The sequence below is a fragment of the Lampetra planeri genome, chromosome 47 (assembly GCF_965212315.1).
Source record: "Lampetra planeri chromosome 47, kcLamPlan1.2.h2, whole genome shotgun sequence".
Classification (NCBI taxonomy): Eukaryota; Metazoa; Chordata; class Hyperoartia; order Petromyzontiformes; family Petromyzontidae; genus Lampetra; species Lampetra planeri.
Window position 1 is genome coordinate 3,970,707 of NC_136153.1, and position 20,501 is coordinate 3,991,207.

General features: G+C 48.6%; 1 protein-coding gene across 2 annotated transcripts in view; it reads left to right on the forward strand.

Moving 5' to 3' along the window:
* The window catches only part of GDAP2 (ganglioside induced differentiation associated protein 2), a 120,472-nt gene that overhangs the window by 57,572 nt on the left and 42,399 nt on the right, over positions 1-20,501 (forward strand). For both annotated transcript variants that reach the window (XM_078615452.1, XM_078615451.1), the window contains exons 7-9: positions 601-763; positions 8,870-9,047; positions 9,252-9,328. In XM_078615452.1, coding sequence (XP_078471578.1) covers positions 601-763; positions 8,870-9,047; positions 9,252-9,328 — 418 coding nt within the window. The remainder of the gene's footprint in view (positions 1-600; positions 764-8,869; positions 9,048-9,251; positions 9,329-20,501) is intronic.

The window sequence follows — 20,501 nt, forward strand, 5'->3', positions numbered from 1 at the left end:
CCTCTTTCCTGTTCCGCTACATTTTATGCACAGGCACGGATGCTTTTTTTTCCAATCCAATGCTGGATGAAGGCCTTCCTCCCAATGCTTTGGCTTGTCATGAGGATTGTTTGGCCATACTTTTACCACGCCGGTCAGTTCGGGTTGGTGAATCTGTTGGTGGGGGGGGATCCGGGACGGTTTTCCGATATCACTCGCCGCTGATGTTAGCCGTGGATTTTACATCAAAGTCGGGTCAACTGGTTTGTCGCGCAGTGCACTACCCACTGCCGCACTTTTGCACCCCACTTTAAGCTGCCGTGCCTCTTAAACTCAACCAATGTTCGCGAGATTGTTGCGGTTTTCCTCTATGGTTTCCGCCATCGCCGCAGTGACACGGTCCTGAGCGTTCCCTAGGTCAGCTCAGCCTCAAATGAGTACCTGTTGCATTGTGTAAACAATCGCCACTGTGGAGGCAAAGGCGGCCAGGGCGTGGTGCCGGTCACCCACCCGCCCACCCTCTCGTGTGCCATGTGCCGGCCTTCATAGGTGCCACTCGCTAACAGCGCTCGCCCCAACAGTCTGTCAAGGTTCTTTGTCTTTGTCGTGCGGTGGCGGCAGGCGGTGTATCTGCACGTGCTGCCCCTCTACTTCCCGCGCTCGCTCGAGGAGGAGGCGTGGGCGCTCTCGCTGCTGCCCTACGACATCGGCAACGCGGAGGGCGAGCCAGTGGTGGCCGAGCGGCAAATCCGCATCACCGACAAGCCGGGCCAGGTTGACAGCGGTACGACGGAGGGCGAGCCAGACATTGGCATCGTAAACCGGCGCTCACAGATAAGCCGCGTGCTTGTGCGATTCGACGCCCGTGCGTCGCGAGCGCAAGGGGTTAAGTTTAAATCGGTGAATCGAAAGCTTCACCGGTTGATTGCTGAAAATGAATGGAGAAAAAGGATAAAAGTGCCTCTGACACTTCTGATTTGCAGTTGTGCAAGGGTGCTGCTATCTTTGACCATGTGATACACCTGTAAGCTGGTGTGAAGTCAAAGTGATTTGTTGCTCAAAGGAGCATTGAAGCAGTGCTCATTTTCTTTTCATTGCCCCAGCCTCTGGTGGAGAATCCACATTCCTACGACGGGTGCTAGTCACTGGAGAGAACAATCGTTTTCTTGGTTCTTTCGGTAAAGTCACGTAGAAGGGAAGTAATAAAATAATAAAAATAAAACATAATAAAACAATTCTCACGACGTTTCGGCCACAACGCAAGCAGCCATCCTCAGGCGAAGAATGAAACACCCCAAGCTTGGAGCGTATATTTAAGCTGGGTTAGAGGGGGGGGAGGTGGGAAGAAGAGCGCCTAAACAAAATAATTTGCATATCAAGAGGAATTCAGCATATGGAAAATGCGTAGGAGGTGGGCGGGGGGGGTTCCAAATCAATACTATGCCCGTGCATTATGCAGGATTAGCAGCATCAAAGGGGGGGGGGGAAGGGGGGGAGCATTAACAAAGGAAAGGAATGTTAATAGTATGTAGCTGTAGTTACTAAACAACCACGTAAAAAACTACAGTATAAACTGCATGACAAACTAAAGTATAAACTACATAGCATCATCAGTAAACTTACTATACTCTACAATAAGCTGAGTTACTAACAGTAAGTAATACATGAAAAATTCTACGTTGTAAAAAATTATATAATATGCTTCCATCTAAACTTTATTCTCTTACATCACACGCGTCTATACCGTACTATATACTTCCATAGGCAAAACCAACATTAAATTACATACTGTATTGCTATAAACCACCCTATACCTTATACATTTTTAATATAACACTATGTATTATTCTACCCACCCTAATGTGTATCAAAATGGTTTATTACGTCCTTCCAGTGATTGCTAAGCCAGAATCCATCTTCTCGGTTAAAATTGTCTCTGTGTTTGTAAATGTGGATCGCCTCATGTACGAATCTCTCATGATAGCCAGATGGCTTGCAGAGAACCTCTGTCTTGGAGAAGTCAATGTCATGTGAGCCCACTGAGTTGTAACAGTGATCTGCCACGGCTGAGGTGTTTGTCCTACAGTGTTTCAGGTCAGCTTTATGTTCACGGATGCGGTCCGAGACATGTCGTTTGGTTTCCCCAATGTAACTGCTACCACAGAGGCAACTTAGTTTGTAGACACCAGGGTACTGTATGTCTGGAACCACATCTTTTACAGACGGTACCAGATCACGGATTTTATGTACTGTGTTGAATCGGACCTGGATCTTGTGTTTAATCAGGATTTTGGAGATCTTTTTTGTGACCCCAGCAATGTAGGGTAAGGTGATGGTCTTGAAAGGCTCCTCAACAGGATCCTTCTTGGTGGTTGGAGTGATGGCTTTGCGGATTGTGTAGTCGGAGTAACCATTAGCCTTAAGAGCTTGGCGTACGTGTTTGAGTTCACTGGAAATGTGTTCATGGTCGGAGATGCATTGGGCTCTATGATATAGAGTCTTGATGAGGGAATTCTTCTGGGATGGATGGTGGTGGGAATCCGGTTTTAGATAAGCATCCGTGTGGGTGGCTTTCCTGTAGACAGAGTGGCTCATTGAACCATCAGGTCTCCTTTTGATTAGGACATCCAAAAAGGGTAGCTTGCCATCATTTTCGACTTCCATGGTGAATCTGATGGCTGGGTGTATGGAATTGATATGGTCGAGAAATTGGTCTAGAGCAGGCCGGCCATGTGGCCAGATGACAAAAGTGTCGTCTACGTACCTCTTCCATAAGGTCGGGCGTAGAGTGGCAGTCTGGATGGCGTCCGTCTCAAATTTCTCCATGAAGATGTTGGCTACAACCGGAGATAAGGGGGAGCCCATTGGGGTGCCCTCAATTTGCTTGTAGAAGGTTCCATTCCAGGTGAAGTATGTATTGGTTAAGCAGTGTCTCACCAGGGGGGGTACCCCAGCATTCAGTCCTTGATGAACCAAGTCTTCAATGATTGCGATGGTGTCAGGCACAGGCACCTTGGTGAACAAGGAAACCACATCAAAACTGACAAGCAGGTCGTCTGGGGACAGGGCAATCCCCTTGATTGTTGATACCAGGTCAGTAGAGTTTAGTACTGCAGAGGTGGTTTTTCCAGTGAAAGGCCGTAGGATTTCGGACAAAAAACGAGCCAGTTTGTAAGTCGGGGAGTTGATAGTAGAGACAATGGGACGAAGAGGTGTATCTTCTTTATGTATCTTTGGCAAGCCGTACAATCTTGGTGGCCTGGCTGCAGAAGGTTTCAACGAGAACTGTTTGGTCTGATCAATTAATGCGGTTGAAGCAGAAATGATGTTGTTGGTTTTGGAGACGAGGCTGTTGGTGGGGTCTCTTTTTATTTTTGTATAGCTGCCATCGGTGAGTAGTTCTTGAATTTTGTTGTTGTATTCTATTTTGTCCATGATGACAGTGGCATTGCCTTTGTCGGCTGAGAGGATGACAATGTCATCCCTCTTTTTTAATTGAGCTAATTCAAAACGCTCATCTTTGCTGATGTTGCTAGCTGGCATCTTAGCGTTTTTGAGGGTTACAGAGATTTCCGATCTTGCTACGTCTGCAGCGATGTGACTCAAGCCCTTGAGAGCTACATCTACTCGAGCAATTATATCATTAACTGGTATGTGTCTAGGTGTGACTGCAAAGTTTAGTCCTTTAGCTAAAACGGATTTCAAACCTTCAGAAATAGGACTGTTACTGCGATTAATTACGACTTTGTTAACATCTAGCTTTTCAATGTGTGGGTCCGGTTTCTTGTTTGAGAGGCGGTTGAATTTGGAAATCAAGTTGTCCTTACATTTAGTCGACATAGCGGCAGCTGAAGAGGCAGCCGCTATGTCGACTAAATGTAAGGACAACTTGATTTCCAAATTCAACCGCCTCTCAAACAAGAAACCGGACCCACACATTGAAAAGCTAGATGTTAACAAAGTCGTAATTAATCGCAGTAACAGTCCTATTTCTGAAGGTTTGAAATCCGTTTTAGCTAAAGGACTAAACTTTGCAGTCACACCTAGACACATACCAGTTAATGATATAATTGCTCGAGTAGATGTAGCTCTCAAGGGCTTGAGTCACATCGCTGCAGACGTAGCAAGATCGGAAATCTCTGTAACCCTCAAAAACGCTAAGATGCCAGCTAGCAACATCAGCAAAGATGAGCGTTTTGAATTAGCTCAATTAAAAAAGAGGGATGACATTGTCATCCTCTCAGCCGACAAAGGCAATGCCACTGTCATCATGGACAAAATAGAATACAACAACAAAATTCAAGAACTACTCACCGATGGCAGCTATACAAAAATAAAAAGAGACCCCACCAACAGCCTCGTCTCCAAAACCAACAACATCATTTCTGCTTCAACCGCATTAATTGATCAGACCAAACAGTTCTCGTTGAAACCTTCTGCAGCCAGGCCACCAAGATTGTACGGCTTGCCAAAGATACATAAAGAAGATACACCTCTTCGTCCCATTGTCTCTACTATCAACTCCCCAACTTACAAACTGGCTCGTTTTTTGTCCGAAATCCTACGGCCTTTCACTGGAAAAACCACCTCTGCAGTACTAAACTCTACTGACCTGGTATCAACAATCAAGGGGATTGCCCTGTCCCCAGACGACCTGCTTGTCAGTTTTGATGTGGTTTCCTTGTTCACCAAGGTGCCTGTGCCTGACACCATCGCAATCATTGAAGACTTGGTTCATCAAGGACTGAATGCTGGGGTACCCCCCCTGGTGAGACACTGCTTAACCAATACATACTTCACCTGGAATGGAACCTTCTACAAGCAAATTGAGGGCACCCCAATGGGCTCCCCCTTATCTCCGGTTGTAGCCAACATCTTCATGGAGAAATTTGAGACGGACGCCATCCAGACTGCCACTCTACGCCCGACCTTATGGAAGAGGTACGTAGACGACACTTTTGTCATCTGGCCACATGGCCGGCCTGCTCTAGACCAATTTCTCGACCATATCAATTCCATACACCCAGCCATCAGATTCACCATGGAAGTCGAAAATGATGGCAAGCTACCCTTTTTGGATGTCCTAATCAAAAGGAGACCTGATGGTTCAATGAGCCACTCTGTCTACAGGAAAGCCACCCACACGGATGCTTATCTAAAACCGGATTCCCACCACCATCCATCCCAGAAGAATTCCCTCATCAAGACTCTATATCATAGAGCCCAATGCATCTCCGACCATGAACACATTTCCAGTGAACTCAAACACGTACGCCAAGCTCTTAAGGCTAATGGTTACTCCGACTACACAATCCGCAAAGCCATCACTCCAACCACCAAGAAGGATCCTGTTGAGGAGCCTTTCAAGACCATCACCTTACCCTACATTGCTGGGGTCACAAAAAAGATCTCCAAAATCCTGATTAAACACAAGATCCAGGTCCGATTCAACACAGTACATAAAATCCGTGATCTGGTACCGTCTGTAAAAGATGTGGTTCCAGACATACAGTACCCTGGTGTCTACAAACTAAGTTGCCTCTGTGGTAGCAGTTACATTGGGGAAACCAAACGACATGTCTCGGACCGCATCCGTGAACATAAAGCTGACCTGAAACACTGTAGGACAAACACCTCAGCCGTGGCAGATCACTGTTACAACTCAGTGGGCTCACATGACATTGACTTCTCCAAGACAGAGGTTCTCTGCAAGCCATCTGGCTATCATGAGAGATTCGTACATGAGGCGATCCACATTTACAAACACAGAGACAATTTTAACCGAGAAGATGGATTCTGGCTTAGCAATCACTGGAAGGACGTAATAAACCATTTTGATACACATTAGGGTGGGTAGAATAATACATAGTGTTATATTAAAAATGTATAAGGTATAGGGTGGTTTATAGCAATACAGTATGTAATTTAATGTTGGTTTTGCCTATGGAAGTATATAGTACGGTATAGACGCGTGTGATGTAAGAGAATAAAGTTTAGATGGAAGCATATTATATAATTTTTTACAACGTAGAATTTTTCATGTATTACTTACTGTTAGTAACTCAGCTTATTGTAGAGTATAGTAAGTTTACTGATGATGCTATGTAGTTTATACTTTAGTTTGTCATGCAGTTTATACTGTAGTTTTTTACGTGGTTGTTTAGTAACTACAGCTACATACTATTAACATTCCTTTCCTTTGTTAATGCTCCCCCCCTTCCCCCCCCCCCTTTGATGCTGCTAATCCTGCATAATGCACGGGCATAGTATTGATTTGGAACCCCCCCCGCCCACCTCCTACGCATTTTCCATATGCTGAATTCCTCTTGATATGCAAATTATTTTGTTTAGGCGCTCTTCTTCCCACCTCCCCCCCCTCTAACCCAGCTTAAATATACGCTCCAAGCTTGGGGTGTTTCATTCTTCGCCTGAGGATGGCTGCTTGCGTTGTGGCCGAAACGTCGTGAGAATTGTTTTATTATGTTTTATTTTTATTATTTTATTACTTCCCTTCTACGTGACTTTACCGAAAGAACCAAGAAGATGAATCCCTGCAGTCACGAAAGCTTTAAATCGAAATAGAACAATCGTTGTTGACTAGTCTCACAAATTGGTACACGTTTTATCACCGCAGAAGGATGATGGTGATGATGGGCAACCCCCGCTGAGCTACTGTCCGGCTAATCTTGCGGCAAAATCTGTAAAAATATAAATATTGCACATGTGCCCTTGGTAAAAAAAAAGAACTCTTGAAATGTTTCCTTTATTCGCACAGATGTAGGTTTTTTAGTGTTATTAATACCACACTTGTGTACCCAGGCAAGCCCAGATGGGTCTCGAGTTTTGTCTTCAGGAGGGTCTTGTGGAGTTTTTTTTTTTACAGTCGGGAGGGGCGATGTTGCTGTTGTTGCTGCTGCTGTGTGAGCCTAATGGAGTAATTTCCTGGTCATTTATCTGCATTGGGATGTTTTGGCCAATACTATGGGAGGAGACGAGAGAACTCAGAAGTAACCCATGCAGAAACAGATTGAGAACATAGGGAGAAAAGGAGCCCTCGTCAGGAATCGAACCCAGGTCCTACCCGCTGTGAGGCACGAAGAGTTAACACTGCGCTGCCACCCTGGCACCCCGCTTCAGAATTATTGTCTCTTGCCGAGACACGCTCATATGTTTTGTCTAACCATATGTAAGACAAAGATTCCCTTGTAGCCTCATCAGACTGTTGTAGTAAGTTCTGTTTAGCGTGCCGGCCTTCATAGGTGAGACGGTGACTGGCCAGCATCATGCCCGGCCGCCTTTGTCTCCCTAGTGGCAAAGTTTACACACCACACCAGGTACTCATTTGAGGCTGAGTGGACCTAGGGGAGGCCCGGGACCGGTTCAGATAACTGTCACTCGTGTTCGTGAGCGGGAATCGAACCCGGGTCGCCGGGTCCGTAGCGCAGAGCGCTAACCGCTACACCACCGCTCCCCATATACACACACGTACACCAGGCCTCATTTACAATACAGTTACTGCATCATGAACAAGATCCTTCCCAGTTGTAAATAATTAATTACTGTTTATTGTAGCTCGGTGGTTAAGACTTATCTCGTGTTTACCCCAACAATTTGACCTAACCTTCAACGCACGATGAATGTAGCTCGGATTTTTAGAATTACTTGGGGGGGGGGGGGGAAGGGGGGTGCAGGTCGTAGCAGCGATGCATCGGTGAACCAACTCCACATTCCAAATCCAAGGAGGACAACGGAGTTACTCTGCAGGAGCATTGCGCCGTTTAATTTCAAATTCGGACTATCATTTGTGGCCAGGTCGCTTTTGAAAAAAGCGTTATATAGCTCCATTGGGCCTGACCTGGTAAAATAAAAAAAATAGTTTTTTAGGTTATTTATTGTACTGGCGGTGTAATGTAGTGGAGTGTGGTGTGCAAGACAGATGGACATTTTTTTCCAGCTGTTGGGATTTTTCCAGAACGTGCTTCTCTTTTTTCCCTTCTTATTTCAAGAGTGCCTTTGCCGACACAGAAAATGCACTCGAGGGCGTGGAGTTTTGAACCGCGCTTAACATTTCCATTAATTTCCGCCGACTCGTGTCCAAAACCCTAATCACATTACCCGCCGTTAAAGGGTTGCGTGTCAGAAAGTTTTCACGCTAATTTGCCTAGCCGCTGTCAGACCCGCCGCCTACCACTGACAACGCGTGACTCACGCCCGCCACGGACTGACGGGCCGACGCGCGCTGCCCTGCCAGCTGATATCTGGCGTGCAGAGGCAATCTGAATCATCGTCTGGAAACTGTTTATTTTCTTCAAAGTAAAACGAGCATGTCATTCAGGGCTAAATGGACCCCAAGTACTTAATGTATTTGACACCGTGACTTCCCAGTAGAGTGGATAGCCCCATTGAGATTCAACAGCTACCCCCCCCCCCCCGCAACCATTGTTGACTTTTTCACAAAGCGGTACCCACTTTATCAACCCTGGAAGGATGTTGGCCTTTAGTGCAGCCCCTGACAATACACAACGTGTGAAAACACCACCCATCATCATCATCGTGCTGCTGTCAAACCCCCCAGTGGTTTAAAATGCGTTGCGGCCCTAACACTGATGATGTCTTATCGGCGAAAGTGGCCTCCCTCTTAAAATTAGCGAAGAACACTGGCTTAGAGCATCTGGCTCCTATACTTTTCCACACGATAAGCCACTTCGTTGAGCTATCATGTGTGACCGGGTCGCTTCTGAAAAAAGAGCTGCATTAGCTCAGTGGGCCTTGCCTGGTAAAATAAAAAAATAGTTTAGTTTAGAAAGCCTCGGCGTGCCGGCTCGCGGAGACCACGAGAGGCGACCGTCGGTAATGACTCGCGCCGCTCGTCCGCTCCCTCCTGCGCAAGGCTCGGAGAGCGACGGCGGTGACGACGCGAGCGACGACTCGGACCGCGTGGACGGGGAGATGGTGGGCGTGGGCGCACACGCGTTCGCCCGCATGGAGGGCGACCACGACAAGCAGAGGCAACGGAGCCTCATGTCGCCGCCGTCGTCTGACTCCTGGCTCAAGGCTCACCAGCGAACGTGAGCTGGCAGCGCCGCGGGCTCTCCCCCCGCTCCCTAGTCTGTCCGCTGCTCCCCCAGTCTGTCACCTGCTCCCCCAGTCTGACCGCTGCTCCCCCAGTCTGTCCCCCTGCCTGGTTAAGGGCCCCGCACTGGCTTGGCTCAGTGGAAAAGGGCTCTGAGTAGCACAAGTGTATTTCCCCCCATCCCCTACATCCCCTGAAGGTACCAGCGCTGGCTTCGGAGGGCAAGGACCGAAGACCTGTCTGACATCGCATCACTCAAGGCCCTCTACCAGACAGGTGACTCCAGCGTGCTCGTGCCCCATGAACAGTGGAGTGGCCCAGTTGTGGCCGAGCAGCAGGGCCTGGCTCCGTGTCCCCATTCTCCTGTGAGCCGTGTGGCGGCGGTGGCAGCACCATGCATTTGGTCCCCTCCCCCTACGTCCCTCCTGGTTCCACTCACCCCCACCCGGCCCACCCCCCCCCAGCCCATCGCTCCCGCCCATCCCCCTGCCCTCCGCTCACCCTCTCTGTCTGGGTGTGTGTCAGGAAGCCGATTTAATAGAATTGATTATTTTTTGTTGCAACGTATCATGTCAGCATGGGCGAGTGGCAGGGTTGGGTGGCGTGGGGGGGGAGATGGTCAGTTAGAATTATTAAGTGTTCAAATCTAAGAGCGTAATTACGTGCTCCGTGCTCGTAATAACACAAAACACAGCGGGATGAATGAACCGAGCGAAGCAACCGACGTGGCGGGTCGCGCACGTCCCATTCTGCGGCCTCGCCACGCGGTTTCACCGGCTTGAACCGGACGTGGGGGTAGGGGGAATCTCGTGTCGTGGATCTTTCACGTTGGGGCGATGTTCGAGATTCGCATCCGTGAAGCCACTAAAAACAATGCGCAGTCCCCCCCCCCCCCCCACGGATTCCCAACAAATTCCACCCTGGCAATGTGACTCCTGCTGATTTAAAGAGGCGGTTGTCATTATTTTCCCAGAGTAGTTTTTGGTTTATGCGAGAGAGAAAAAACAGCATAGTTGCGGAATCGCGATGCGTTCTTAGAATTTTTAAGCGCTGGATTGTGAAAGAGTTAGACAAATGTATTCTCGGTCTGTCACCGGTTAGTTTATGCGGTAGAACGCACGACGCGCGTGAATGTGCGTGCGTGTATGTGTGGAGCGGTAGTGTCGCAGTGAGCGCGCTACGCTACGAACCCGGCCACCCGAGTTCAATTCCCGCTCACGGCTAACACCAGTGACAGTAATTTGAACCGGTCCTGGGCCTCGCCTCGGTCGATTCAGTCTCAAATGAGTAACTGCTGCGGTATGTAAACATCACCACTGGGGAGACAAAGGCGGCCGGGCGTGGTGCTGGCCACCCACCACTCGTGTGCCGTGTTGGTCTTTATAGGTGCTACTCGTGAACAGCACTTGCCCCAAAAGTCTGTTAAGGCTATACGGGGATATTTTGTTTTCGTGTGGAGTGGTAATATAGTGGTGAGCGCACTGCGCTCACGAAGATGCTGGCCACCTGAGTTCAGTTCCTGTTCATGGCCAGCATCAGTGATGAATATCTGAACCGGTTCTGGGCCTCTCCTGGAGTGACTCGGCCTTAAATGAATGCTTGGTGCAGTGTGTAAACATCAGCAATACATGGGCGTGGTGTTAGCCACAACACCACCCCGTCGTGCTCCTTGCCGGCCTTCACAGGTGCTCGCTAATAGCGCTGGCCCCAACAGTCTGTATGTCTAGTCGGGAGTGGGGTGGGGCAGAGCGGGACTCATTACCTTTTGTGTTGCGTGTTCACGGCGCGAAATTGAATCGTCGCTCCATGAAACAACAAAAAAATAGAAACGCGTCGGGGAAGCGAATTTAACAAAACTTTACATTTGGAGTCTGATCACTAGGCAACTGCTTGCGTGCGCGCTATCCCAAAATAAACCGCGTGGCGACACGCGGCACCGTCTGCTCGCCGTGTTTTGTTCACAGCCGGTCGTGCATGTACCGAGCGTGGAAATAGAAGCGCTGTGGAACGCGCGCAGGCTTTCGTGTAACAAAGCACGCGTGCCGTGCCGTGACGATTCGGGTAAATGGTTAGCGTTGTTTTTTAAAGAGTGTTTTGTATCAGTGATGTCTCCTCTCTAACCAGGGCTATTGTCATAAATAGGGCTCGCTAGTTGGACTACACTTGTGTCAACCTCCCCCCACCAGTGGCCAGCCTTGAACTTCCACGCTCAATTATAATCCGTGACCTCCGGTTCATCTTATTTGTCTTTGACGCGATAAGGCAATCGAGACGAAGGCTATGGGTCCTGTCGCCAAAGTCTTGTTGAATGTGTTTTATCTATTGTTCCTTTCGATCCCTTATGAAATCGTAAATTAACCCAAGGGCTTTTAGAACAAAGAAACAATTTAAAAAAAAATCGCCCTTCATTGCATTTTTTGAAAATGATACAGAGTGAAATGAATACACTTGGCCACATCATGTTAACGATTTATCTTTGTGAAAACAGCCCCGTAGCTTCTAATGCAATCAAACTTAATTAACCAGGCGTCTTGGCATCTCACATTGTAAAAAGGTTCCACCCACACACAGTGTCCACTCATTTACACAAGCCATTCTCCCCGTAATATGTAATTGACGTGAACGCCACATGATGGATGATTCTTCCAGTGGGAGCATCTCCAGCCGTAGGTGGGAAGTCATGATGATCTGAATATTTTTCTGGATTTTTAAAATATTTTTTACATTTTTTTATAAAAAATTTGTAATATGTTTTTTTTAGTTTAAAACAGAAAATCTGAATATTTTAAATTTTTTATTTTCAATATTTTATACATATATATATGTTTTTTTAGTTTAAAATATATATTTTTTATATTTTCTCTGGATCAACCGCTGCTGGTTGGCGGTGGTGTTGATGGTGTTCTTGGTGGAGCGGTAGTGCAGTGCTATGAACCCAGCGACCCGAGTTGGATTCCCGCTCACGGCCAACACCAGTAACGAAAATCTGAATCGGTGTTTGGTCGACTCAGCCTAAAATGAGTGCCTCGTGCAGCCGTGTGTATACAGCACCACTGGGGAGACAAAGGCGGTCGGGCATGGTGCTGGCCACCCACCCACCCACCCCCTCGTGTGTCGTCCTGGCCTTCATAGGTGCTCGCTAACAGCACTTGCCCAAACTGTCTGTGAAGGCTATACGGGAGATCTTTGTCTTTGTTGGTGGTGGATGGGTTGGCTTGGACACTGCCATTCTGTGGGGTTACAGCACCGCGATAACCCCGCAGACACGTAGGCTAGACCATGGAGTTCTGGGTCGGGTTGCCAGCGCATGAGACACTGTGCCCACCCACCCGCCCACGCTTGAAATGCCAGGTTAAGTGAATGGTCTGTGCATGCCCATTATGCAATCATTCACTGCCCTCAATTTTGTACACTACACTCGGGTGTACGTGTAACATGAGCGAACACGTATACGTGGTGCGGTGGTCAGCGCGGTGCGATGTGAACCCGACCACCCGAATTCCATTCCCACTCATGGCTAATATGACTGGGCGAGCAATATCTGAAACGGTCCCGGGCCTCTCCTATGTCGACTCAGCCTTAAATGAGTACCTGGTGCATTGTGAAAACCTCAGCGCACCAGAGAGACAAAGGCAGCTGGGCTCGGTGCCGGCCACAGCGCCTCCTTGGTGCTGTGCCGCCCGTCATAGGCACTCTCTTAATAGCACTTACCGAAAACGGTCCGTCTGGGGCGCCATGATGCCAAGATGTTGACTTCCTCACCTGGTATGCAGGAGGGTCGTGGGTTCGATCCCGACCCCGACGCCTGTATATTTGGAGTTTGCATGTTCTCCCCAAGGTCGCATGGAAGTATTCTAAACATTTAGAATAGGCACACATGTTCACACATTTCCCTTTTTTATATATATAGATGGGGGATCTTTTTTGCTTATCTAATACGCACGCCTTATTAACAGTGCGTACGTTTTTGGAATGCGGGCAAAAGCTCAATTGGAACGGTGGCCGAAGAGCGGGCCGAGGGCCATTTGACACGCCACAAAGATGATAACTAAGCGCCCCAATCTGGCAGAGGCAGATCCGCGAGAGCGCCCAGCCGGGGAAGAGAATTACAGCCGCGCTGATTAAATTTCCACGTTCTGCTGCGAAATAATAATGCGGGGCGGGCAGTGCATCGGGGGGGGGGGGGGGGGGGGGCACGTCCGTAATATTTGCCGCCACTTAAAGCGGTTCCATTAAAGCGCATTTTCTGGTAAACAATGAAGAGTCAAGCGCGCGCGTAATGGAATAATAAAGACAAAGCCATTACGGGAGAGGAGGTGACCGGTGGGGTGGCTCTGGTGTCAGAGCTTCCCAGATCCTGTGTTCGAAACCGAGGCTCTCGAATGTGGCTGCTAGAAATGTCCATGTGATGATGATGATGATGAGCCACTCTCGTTGGCCAGGTCGCTTTTGTAAAATACTTTACCTGGTAAGATAAAAAAAATTGTCCAGTTTTATTTGTACGTATTTTAAAAAAAGTTATTTGTTTACCTTTCCTCCGCTTTGCACTCCTCTATTGTGTGTTTGTATTGTGTGTTGTGTGTTGTTGTAACGTTCTGACCCGCCCCTACTGGACATGTGTGTAAAAAGAGGCTTCATAACTCATCGGATTCCCGCAGTAAAGACTAATATTAGCATTCTGAGTTGATATGCTCAGCCCGGTCACCAATGTACTTGGACACACATTGACTTACATATAAAGTCCGTTAGGCACGCATCGAGATGCACCAGTCAGTGTCTCCATGTGTGGTAATTACCAAGCAGTAATTATTTTAAGAAAACTAAAAAAATGAAATACAAACAGCGTATTTAAGAAACTGTGGGTTGCTGCAGGTTGCCCAAGTCAAAACCATACACCGTGTGTGAGATTCTTTCAATTCGTGTTTAAATGCCGCTGGCTCTGAACAGCCAAACTAAATCAACTTATCAATAGCCCTAGCCCTAATAGTAAGCAGGGGGGGGGGTGGTGGTGGGAAGCGTTCCAAACCCTCTTGAAGGGCTCCCTTGTTTTCTTGATATGTCTAATCAATATTTGTTTAGCTAGGAATTGTGGGATTTCGGGCAAAGACAGCTACACAGCGTCGGCCAAAATCTCCAAGGTGGTTTCTTTATTTATTTACTTTATGCGTGTCACTCGAAGGAAAATATCACCTTTAAAATGCTGACCTTTTTTCCTGACAGGCGGCATGTTTATGAGCTTTGGTTAGCCCGCGCACACTGCCCGTTGAGTTCGGTGATTCATTGGCTCTGATGTGTACAGTTTAGCACATGTGAACGGCACCCGGGTTTATTTGCTTATTGCGTATTATATGATATTGTGAGGTACTCCGACCCTGTATCGTAAAGAGGGAAGCTCCCTTGCCTGCAGTGTTGGTGGTTCGCGGGCATTGATTCAAGCACGCCCGACTCTGTTGACGAAACACTGAATGTTGAAAAGCCGGTCAAAGATTCTGCCTTGATTCGGTGCTGCTCAAAATTATCCACACCCAGGAGGCCATGCAGCTGATGCATTGTGTGAGATGTGCTTTGATTGTGGACACGTGGAGCGATGGATGTGTTATCTATTTCGCAGTCCATTTGCCGTGCTGTCTAGCTTATGGGCGCTGCCTCGGCGAATCAGAGGTCGCCGGTTCAACCTCCTGGCACGGCAGCTGGAACAGCGGTGTGCAATTTTCTTAGATACCCCCCCCCCCCCGCTCCTGCCTCCGTCCTCCCAGCAGTATCAATGGGCAGGTCGTGTTTGGTGATGTTCAATGCGGATGCTCCCAACTTCAAGATATCCCGCCGGTGTGGAAGAGTAGGTCACATACCCCCAAGAGGGGCTCTCTTAGAGATCTATCCAGGGGAGGTTCTTCTGCCAGCAGTGGCATGAGCAAGCAATTGCAGGGCTGCACCTTTGCCTAGTTGTTGACCGTGATGCACTTTTAATACCAGAAAAATAACAATAATCATACTCATTTGAAGCACTTTGTCAATCCACTCGAAGATAATGGCCTCGCCAGGCAGTATCGACCATGAGGGTGGTTTAACCATACTTCACCACGCTGGTCAGTGGGGTGGGGAGGGGAGGTGAAAGATGGCGATGGTCATGACCAATTCGGATAACCGCTCGCTACTGACGTTAGTCATGGCTGCAAATCAAAATCGGGTCGCCACATTCACTGTGCGGTGCACGCACCACGGCATCCAGTGCTGCTGCATGAATATTTAAAGGAAATGAATGAAAATTGGCGATTGTTAATCTGTGTGGGGGATGCTTGATTTGTACGCAATTGCAACTTCATTATACTGACAAAAAACAAAGCTGCATTTTTGATGGAATATTCGGCGGTATTTTTTTTATAAAATTGTCTTCATATGAATTAGTGTCAATGTTCTGCAGGCATGTCTTCCGCTCGAGGACTTGAATTTCGTTTGTCATCTCTTAGAAATATGTTCATCGATATAAAAAAAAAGTGCTCTTTGTGAGTTCAAATTTCGTGTTGAAATTTTACCTATGTTGGAGCTTATGAATAACTAGCTTTTTGCCCGTCCAAGGACGGGTGTATTTCAGTAAATCTGAAACTTGCAAGCGAAAAGCAGACCGCGACGTGATATTCATTGCATCAATTTGTGTGCAATTTGTAAGGGCGCGGTGACAAGGACCTATTTCATTTAAAGGTTATAATCCCTTGTTCATCATGACGTCCTTTTTACTTCGATGTCTCAACAGCGTCATTGAGATCGCGTGACGTGAGGGTTCTGCCTTTGTAGCGAGGGTTGCGAGTTGACGCCGAGGAGGGGGGAGGGGGCGCCACGGCCCCCCCCCATGTGGAGTGACGTCAGCCGCCAATTATTATTAATGGAAGGGGGTGTCCATTTGGAAGACGTCACCTGCTCATGATTATTAATGAAGGGGGCTGGTCGACGTGGAGTGACGTCACGAGCGTTGCACACTGACATTCTTGGCTCATTATAGTAGGTAATTATGTCCATTTGGAGGACGTCACCTGCTCATGATTATTAATGAGGGGGGCTGTTGGATGTGGACTGACGTCACTTGCTTATGATTATTAGTGAGGGGGGGGGAGAACTCCATATTGAGTGACGTCACCCGCTAATGATTATTAATGAGGAGGCGTGTTGGGGTGTCCAATGGGAGGACGTCACCTGCTCATGAATATGAATGAGGGGGGCTGGTCGACGTGGAGTGACGTCACGAGCGTTAAGGACACACATTCCTGGGTGATTATAGTAGGTACAATGATTCATAAATGGGTTTTTGTGTTAGGCCCCAAAAAATCCTTTACGAATCATGACATTTGCTGCGAAACCCTCCGTGTTAGGTAATCGTAATGTAGGGCCATTTATGAACCCGCTGCTGGATGGAGGCTTCCATCGGGCCTTGTTAGTCACGCGGATCGTTTGATGAAGTATTGGAAAATGACGGCAGGAAACTCCTTGACGGGAACACACTTCTTTTATTAAATCTTGACTTGTAACGATACAACGCGTGGCCTCTCTTCTTCACAATGCGGTCACCATACAACGGTACAACTCGTGACCTCTTCTCTCCACCCTACGCTTCTCTTGACTCTCTTAGATTCTGTGCTGCTGGCTCTCTGTGCCTCGTGTAGACTCCGCGCCTCGGCTACACTCTTCTCTCGTCTCGTGTAGACTCTGCGCCTCTGCTACACTCTCCACTCGCCTCGTGTAGACTTTGCATCTCTCTCTCTGGCTACACCGTATGCATACTCGGCTCGTGTAGACCTTTCTCTCTCTCTGGCTACACCGTATGCATACTCGGCTCGTGTAGACCTTTCTCTCTCTCTGGCTACACACTATACATCACTCAGCTCGTGTAGACCGTTCTCTCTCTCTGGCTACACACTATACATTACTCAGCTCGTGTAGACCGTTCTCTCTCTCTGGCTACACACTATACATTACTCAGCTCGTGTAGACCGTTCTCTCTCTCTGGCTACACACTTATACCTTACTCTCCTCTACTCTCCATTTCTCTCCTCTCCAGGCTCTATCTCTGCACCTTCGTCTTCATTCTTAGATGGTTCCACTTCTGCCCCCTGCTCCTCTGTGCATCACCTTATATACCTCTTCTTCCCGGGAGACGGAGCGGATGCGGACCTCAACGTCGGCACCGCTCCTCAGTTACCCAATCCCCACGCGCTATCTCTACGATCCGGTTCCGCTCAGCGCGTGTTTCCACTCCCCGACCAATCACACCGCGCTGCCACCCGATCACTCCCTCTCAGCGCGTCACCGGCACACAGCCAATCAGCAGCACTACCCCCTTCACTGTGCTTGCAGGTGGAGCCGCAAGACCGGTTCGGATAATGCTTGCCAGTCCTCTCGTCCTTACGGAATGGCTGCCAGGCTCTTACGTGAATCTCTGAGAGCTTGGGCCAGGTCAAATGCTCATTACGCAGTTAATTGCTTCTGTTTAGTTTGAATATTAAAACTAACACAATTGAGTAATTATGCCAACAAGATTAGGGAGCTTGCGCCGGATATGAGCACAAATTAAAAGCCCACACACGTACCACCCTCACCCACTGAAAACGGAGGACACCGGGTAAAATCCTACTACCAATCGCTCAGAACGCGCCCAATCCTGTCAGACCTCGGATTTTTGGGTTAGATCACGTCTTTATAAACGTGTTGTTAACCTGCCACCACCCGACACAGCCAACCAGTGAGGTTTGTTACGTAAACAAAACTGATTATGTTACGGATAATATTGGATGATATTGGTCGCGAATGCTTTCGAGTCAAAATCGTTATTATTGGCAGCCTTGATCGATCCACTGCTGAATGAAGGCCCCCTCCCCAAGCAGTCCGCCACCTCTCGCACGTATTCTCGTGGCGATGCAGCAGGTCATCTGGAACCCGCTCACGAGTTGATTTCACCGCTCCCATGAGACAAAGTCTCATTTCTTCGGAACTGCTTTTTGCATTTAGTTTTATTGTGCTTTCCACTAACTTCCTCTGTCTCTCTCTGCAACATCACTGTGCCCAACTGTTTCTGTTCAGCCTCTTTGAGGCGCACACTCGTATTTTAGACGCTGCTGTATGAATCTCGATTGTAATTGTCTCTGCTATCCATAGCCCACCACTATGTGTTGGACTCAGAACTGCATCGCTCGAACGTATTGTATCACATTTCGATTTAAAGCTTTCGTGACTGCAGGGATTCATCTTCTTGGTTCTTTCGGTAAAGTCACGTAGAATGGAAATAAAAAAACATAATAAAATAATTATTGTGCTCATATCCGGCGCAAGCTCCCTATTTTATAATGTTTAATTTTTATTATTTTATTATTTCCATTCTACGTGACTTTACCGAAAGAACCAAGAAGATGTATTGTATCGCGTGCACATGGTACTCATGGCAAAGCAGTTTGTGGGATGCAAGGTGCCTTGTCTAAAAGTCTCTAGCAGCTCTCTTCCAAACATTTATTTTTGTTGGCTTCTTGCCAGGTCCCCCTCACAAAAGAGGTTTTTAACATCAAGGTTTTTTTTTTACCTGGTTGAATAAAGGTGAGATGAAAATAAAATTATCGTGCTGAGCGACGGCACAGTGGTTAGCGTGCCACGTTCGATTTCCAGCCATGGCTCCCGTCGGCGTCAAAGTGACATCGGAACCTTTCCCGGCCTCCCCACCACATCGCCAACCTGCACTACCCACAATGGCGAATAGTTCGCGCCTCCGATTAGCACGGTTGGCTACGTATGGCGCGTAAGAAGTTCAACGTACGTGGTCAAAAACTCCCCATTGCTGACGAGCCAATTGGGGCGGAGGGCCTTCATCTATTGGTGGATCGACAACGGCCCCCATTTATTTTATTTTCCTTATCGCACCCGACGCGTTGGCTGTACGACTGCCAGATACCACCGTAGCGCCGGGCGATTGTGAGTGGCCGTACGGTAGGCCATGGCGTAATGCTCACAGCCCTTGATGTCCCCCGGAGCTTCTGAGGCCACCGTTGCACAAGGGGGGGGGGGAGGGCACGCGTCGAATGTCGCGTCCTCGAGTTGCCCTGCTCGTACTGACGTCGCCGCCGTCATTGACGCCGGAGTCCTGCAAAGTGCGCGGCGGTTCCCCGTGCTAGCCGGCTGCTACCGCACGCTCGCCGGCTGCTACCGCACGCTAGCCGCACGCTTCACCGCACGCGGTGGATGGCTCCGTGGGCAGATCGTGTCGGAGGCTGACTCGCCACTTCCGCTCTCGCTGCCTCGCGCAGCGCGGCGCGCTGGCCCAATCACAGCCTCAGCATGTCTACGCACGGCCGCAGTCCCTCGCTGTCAACGTTTTTTGCCGGTTTTGATCAAGTTTGATACCTATGCAGATCTTTGTTGTTGTTGTTGTTAATATATTGCTGGGGCGTATTGGTTATCGCACTGGACTGGTGCCTCTGATTAGCACAGTTGACTACGTTCGTCGGGAACGAAGTTCAACACGCGTACATACTTACAGTTGGCCGGTTTGATCTCCCGTGGGACAGTTGAAGACAACGATTTGCGTGCGATTAAATACCTCGTTTGTGAGTTGTGCGATATTCCGTATGGGCCCTGGACACTCGTTCTCTGCAATGTTGATGTTTTTAATCTTTATGTTGTTATTGTTGTTGTTGCTGTTGCTGCTGCTGTTGTGGCACTCAACGCACTACGGATCTCCCTTTGTAAAGTAGCCGGCCAAGTGATTAAACGGGACCATCGCCCGTGTAACAAATGAAATTAACTCACTTGGTGCAAGTTTCTTAAATCCCTTGAACCTCTGTTTACCCCAGTAGCAGTATCACTTTGTGCACTGCAATCGATCGGCATGTAAAATTTGTTGGGGTTAAAGTGTCGGCTCTCCCAGAATCTACATCAGAATCTTTATTTAGACTGGATGCAATCCGATGAGCTATGAAGCTCTTTTTCACAGATGTCCAGTGTGGACTTGTCGGCAGGTTACCTCTTCCGAGCAAGATGTCTGGTGAGCGTGGAAGGGTAGACCTAAAACACATACCTGCGGAGGGAGCTGGTAGGAACGTTGGGTTGCTCGGTCAATGGTCAGGGTCAACGGCGGCGTGGTGTATTCCGCAAATATGGCCGCCTGTGAGGGCGGGCACAAGCCGGCGTGAGTAGGTTAAACGTTGAGTTTTATAAGGGCACCACGGGGTGACCAGCCCCTCTCCACCCAGCCCCACCCCTCCCACCCCCCACCCAGCCCCACCCTCCCCACCCAGCCCCTCCCCACCCAGCCCCTCCCCACCCAGCCCCTCCCCACCCACCCCTCTCCACCCAGCCCCTCCCTCCCCACCCAGCCCCTCCCTACACGACGGATGGACGGACACAATAATCCCCTGTGAGCTGGTGTAACCAGAAGGTTCCTACCAGTGTCGCTTCTTCGTGGAGTCTCACTAGC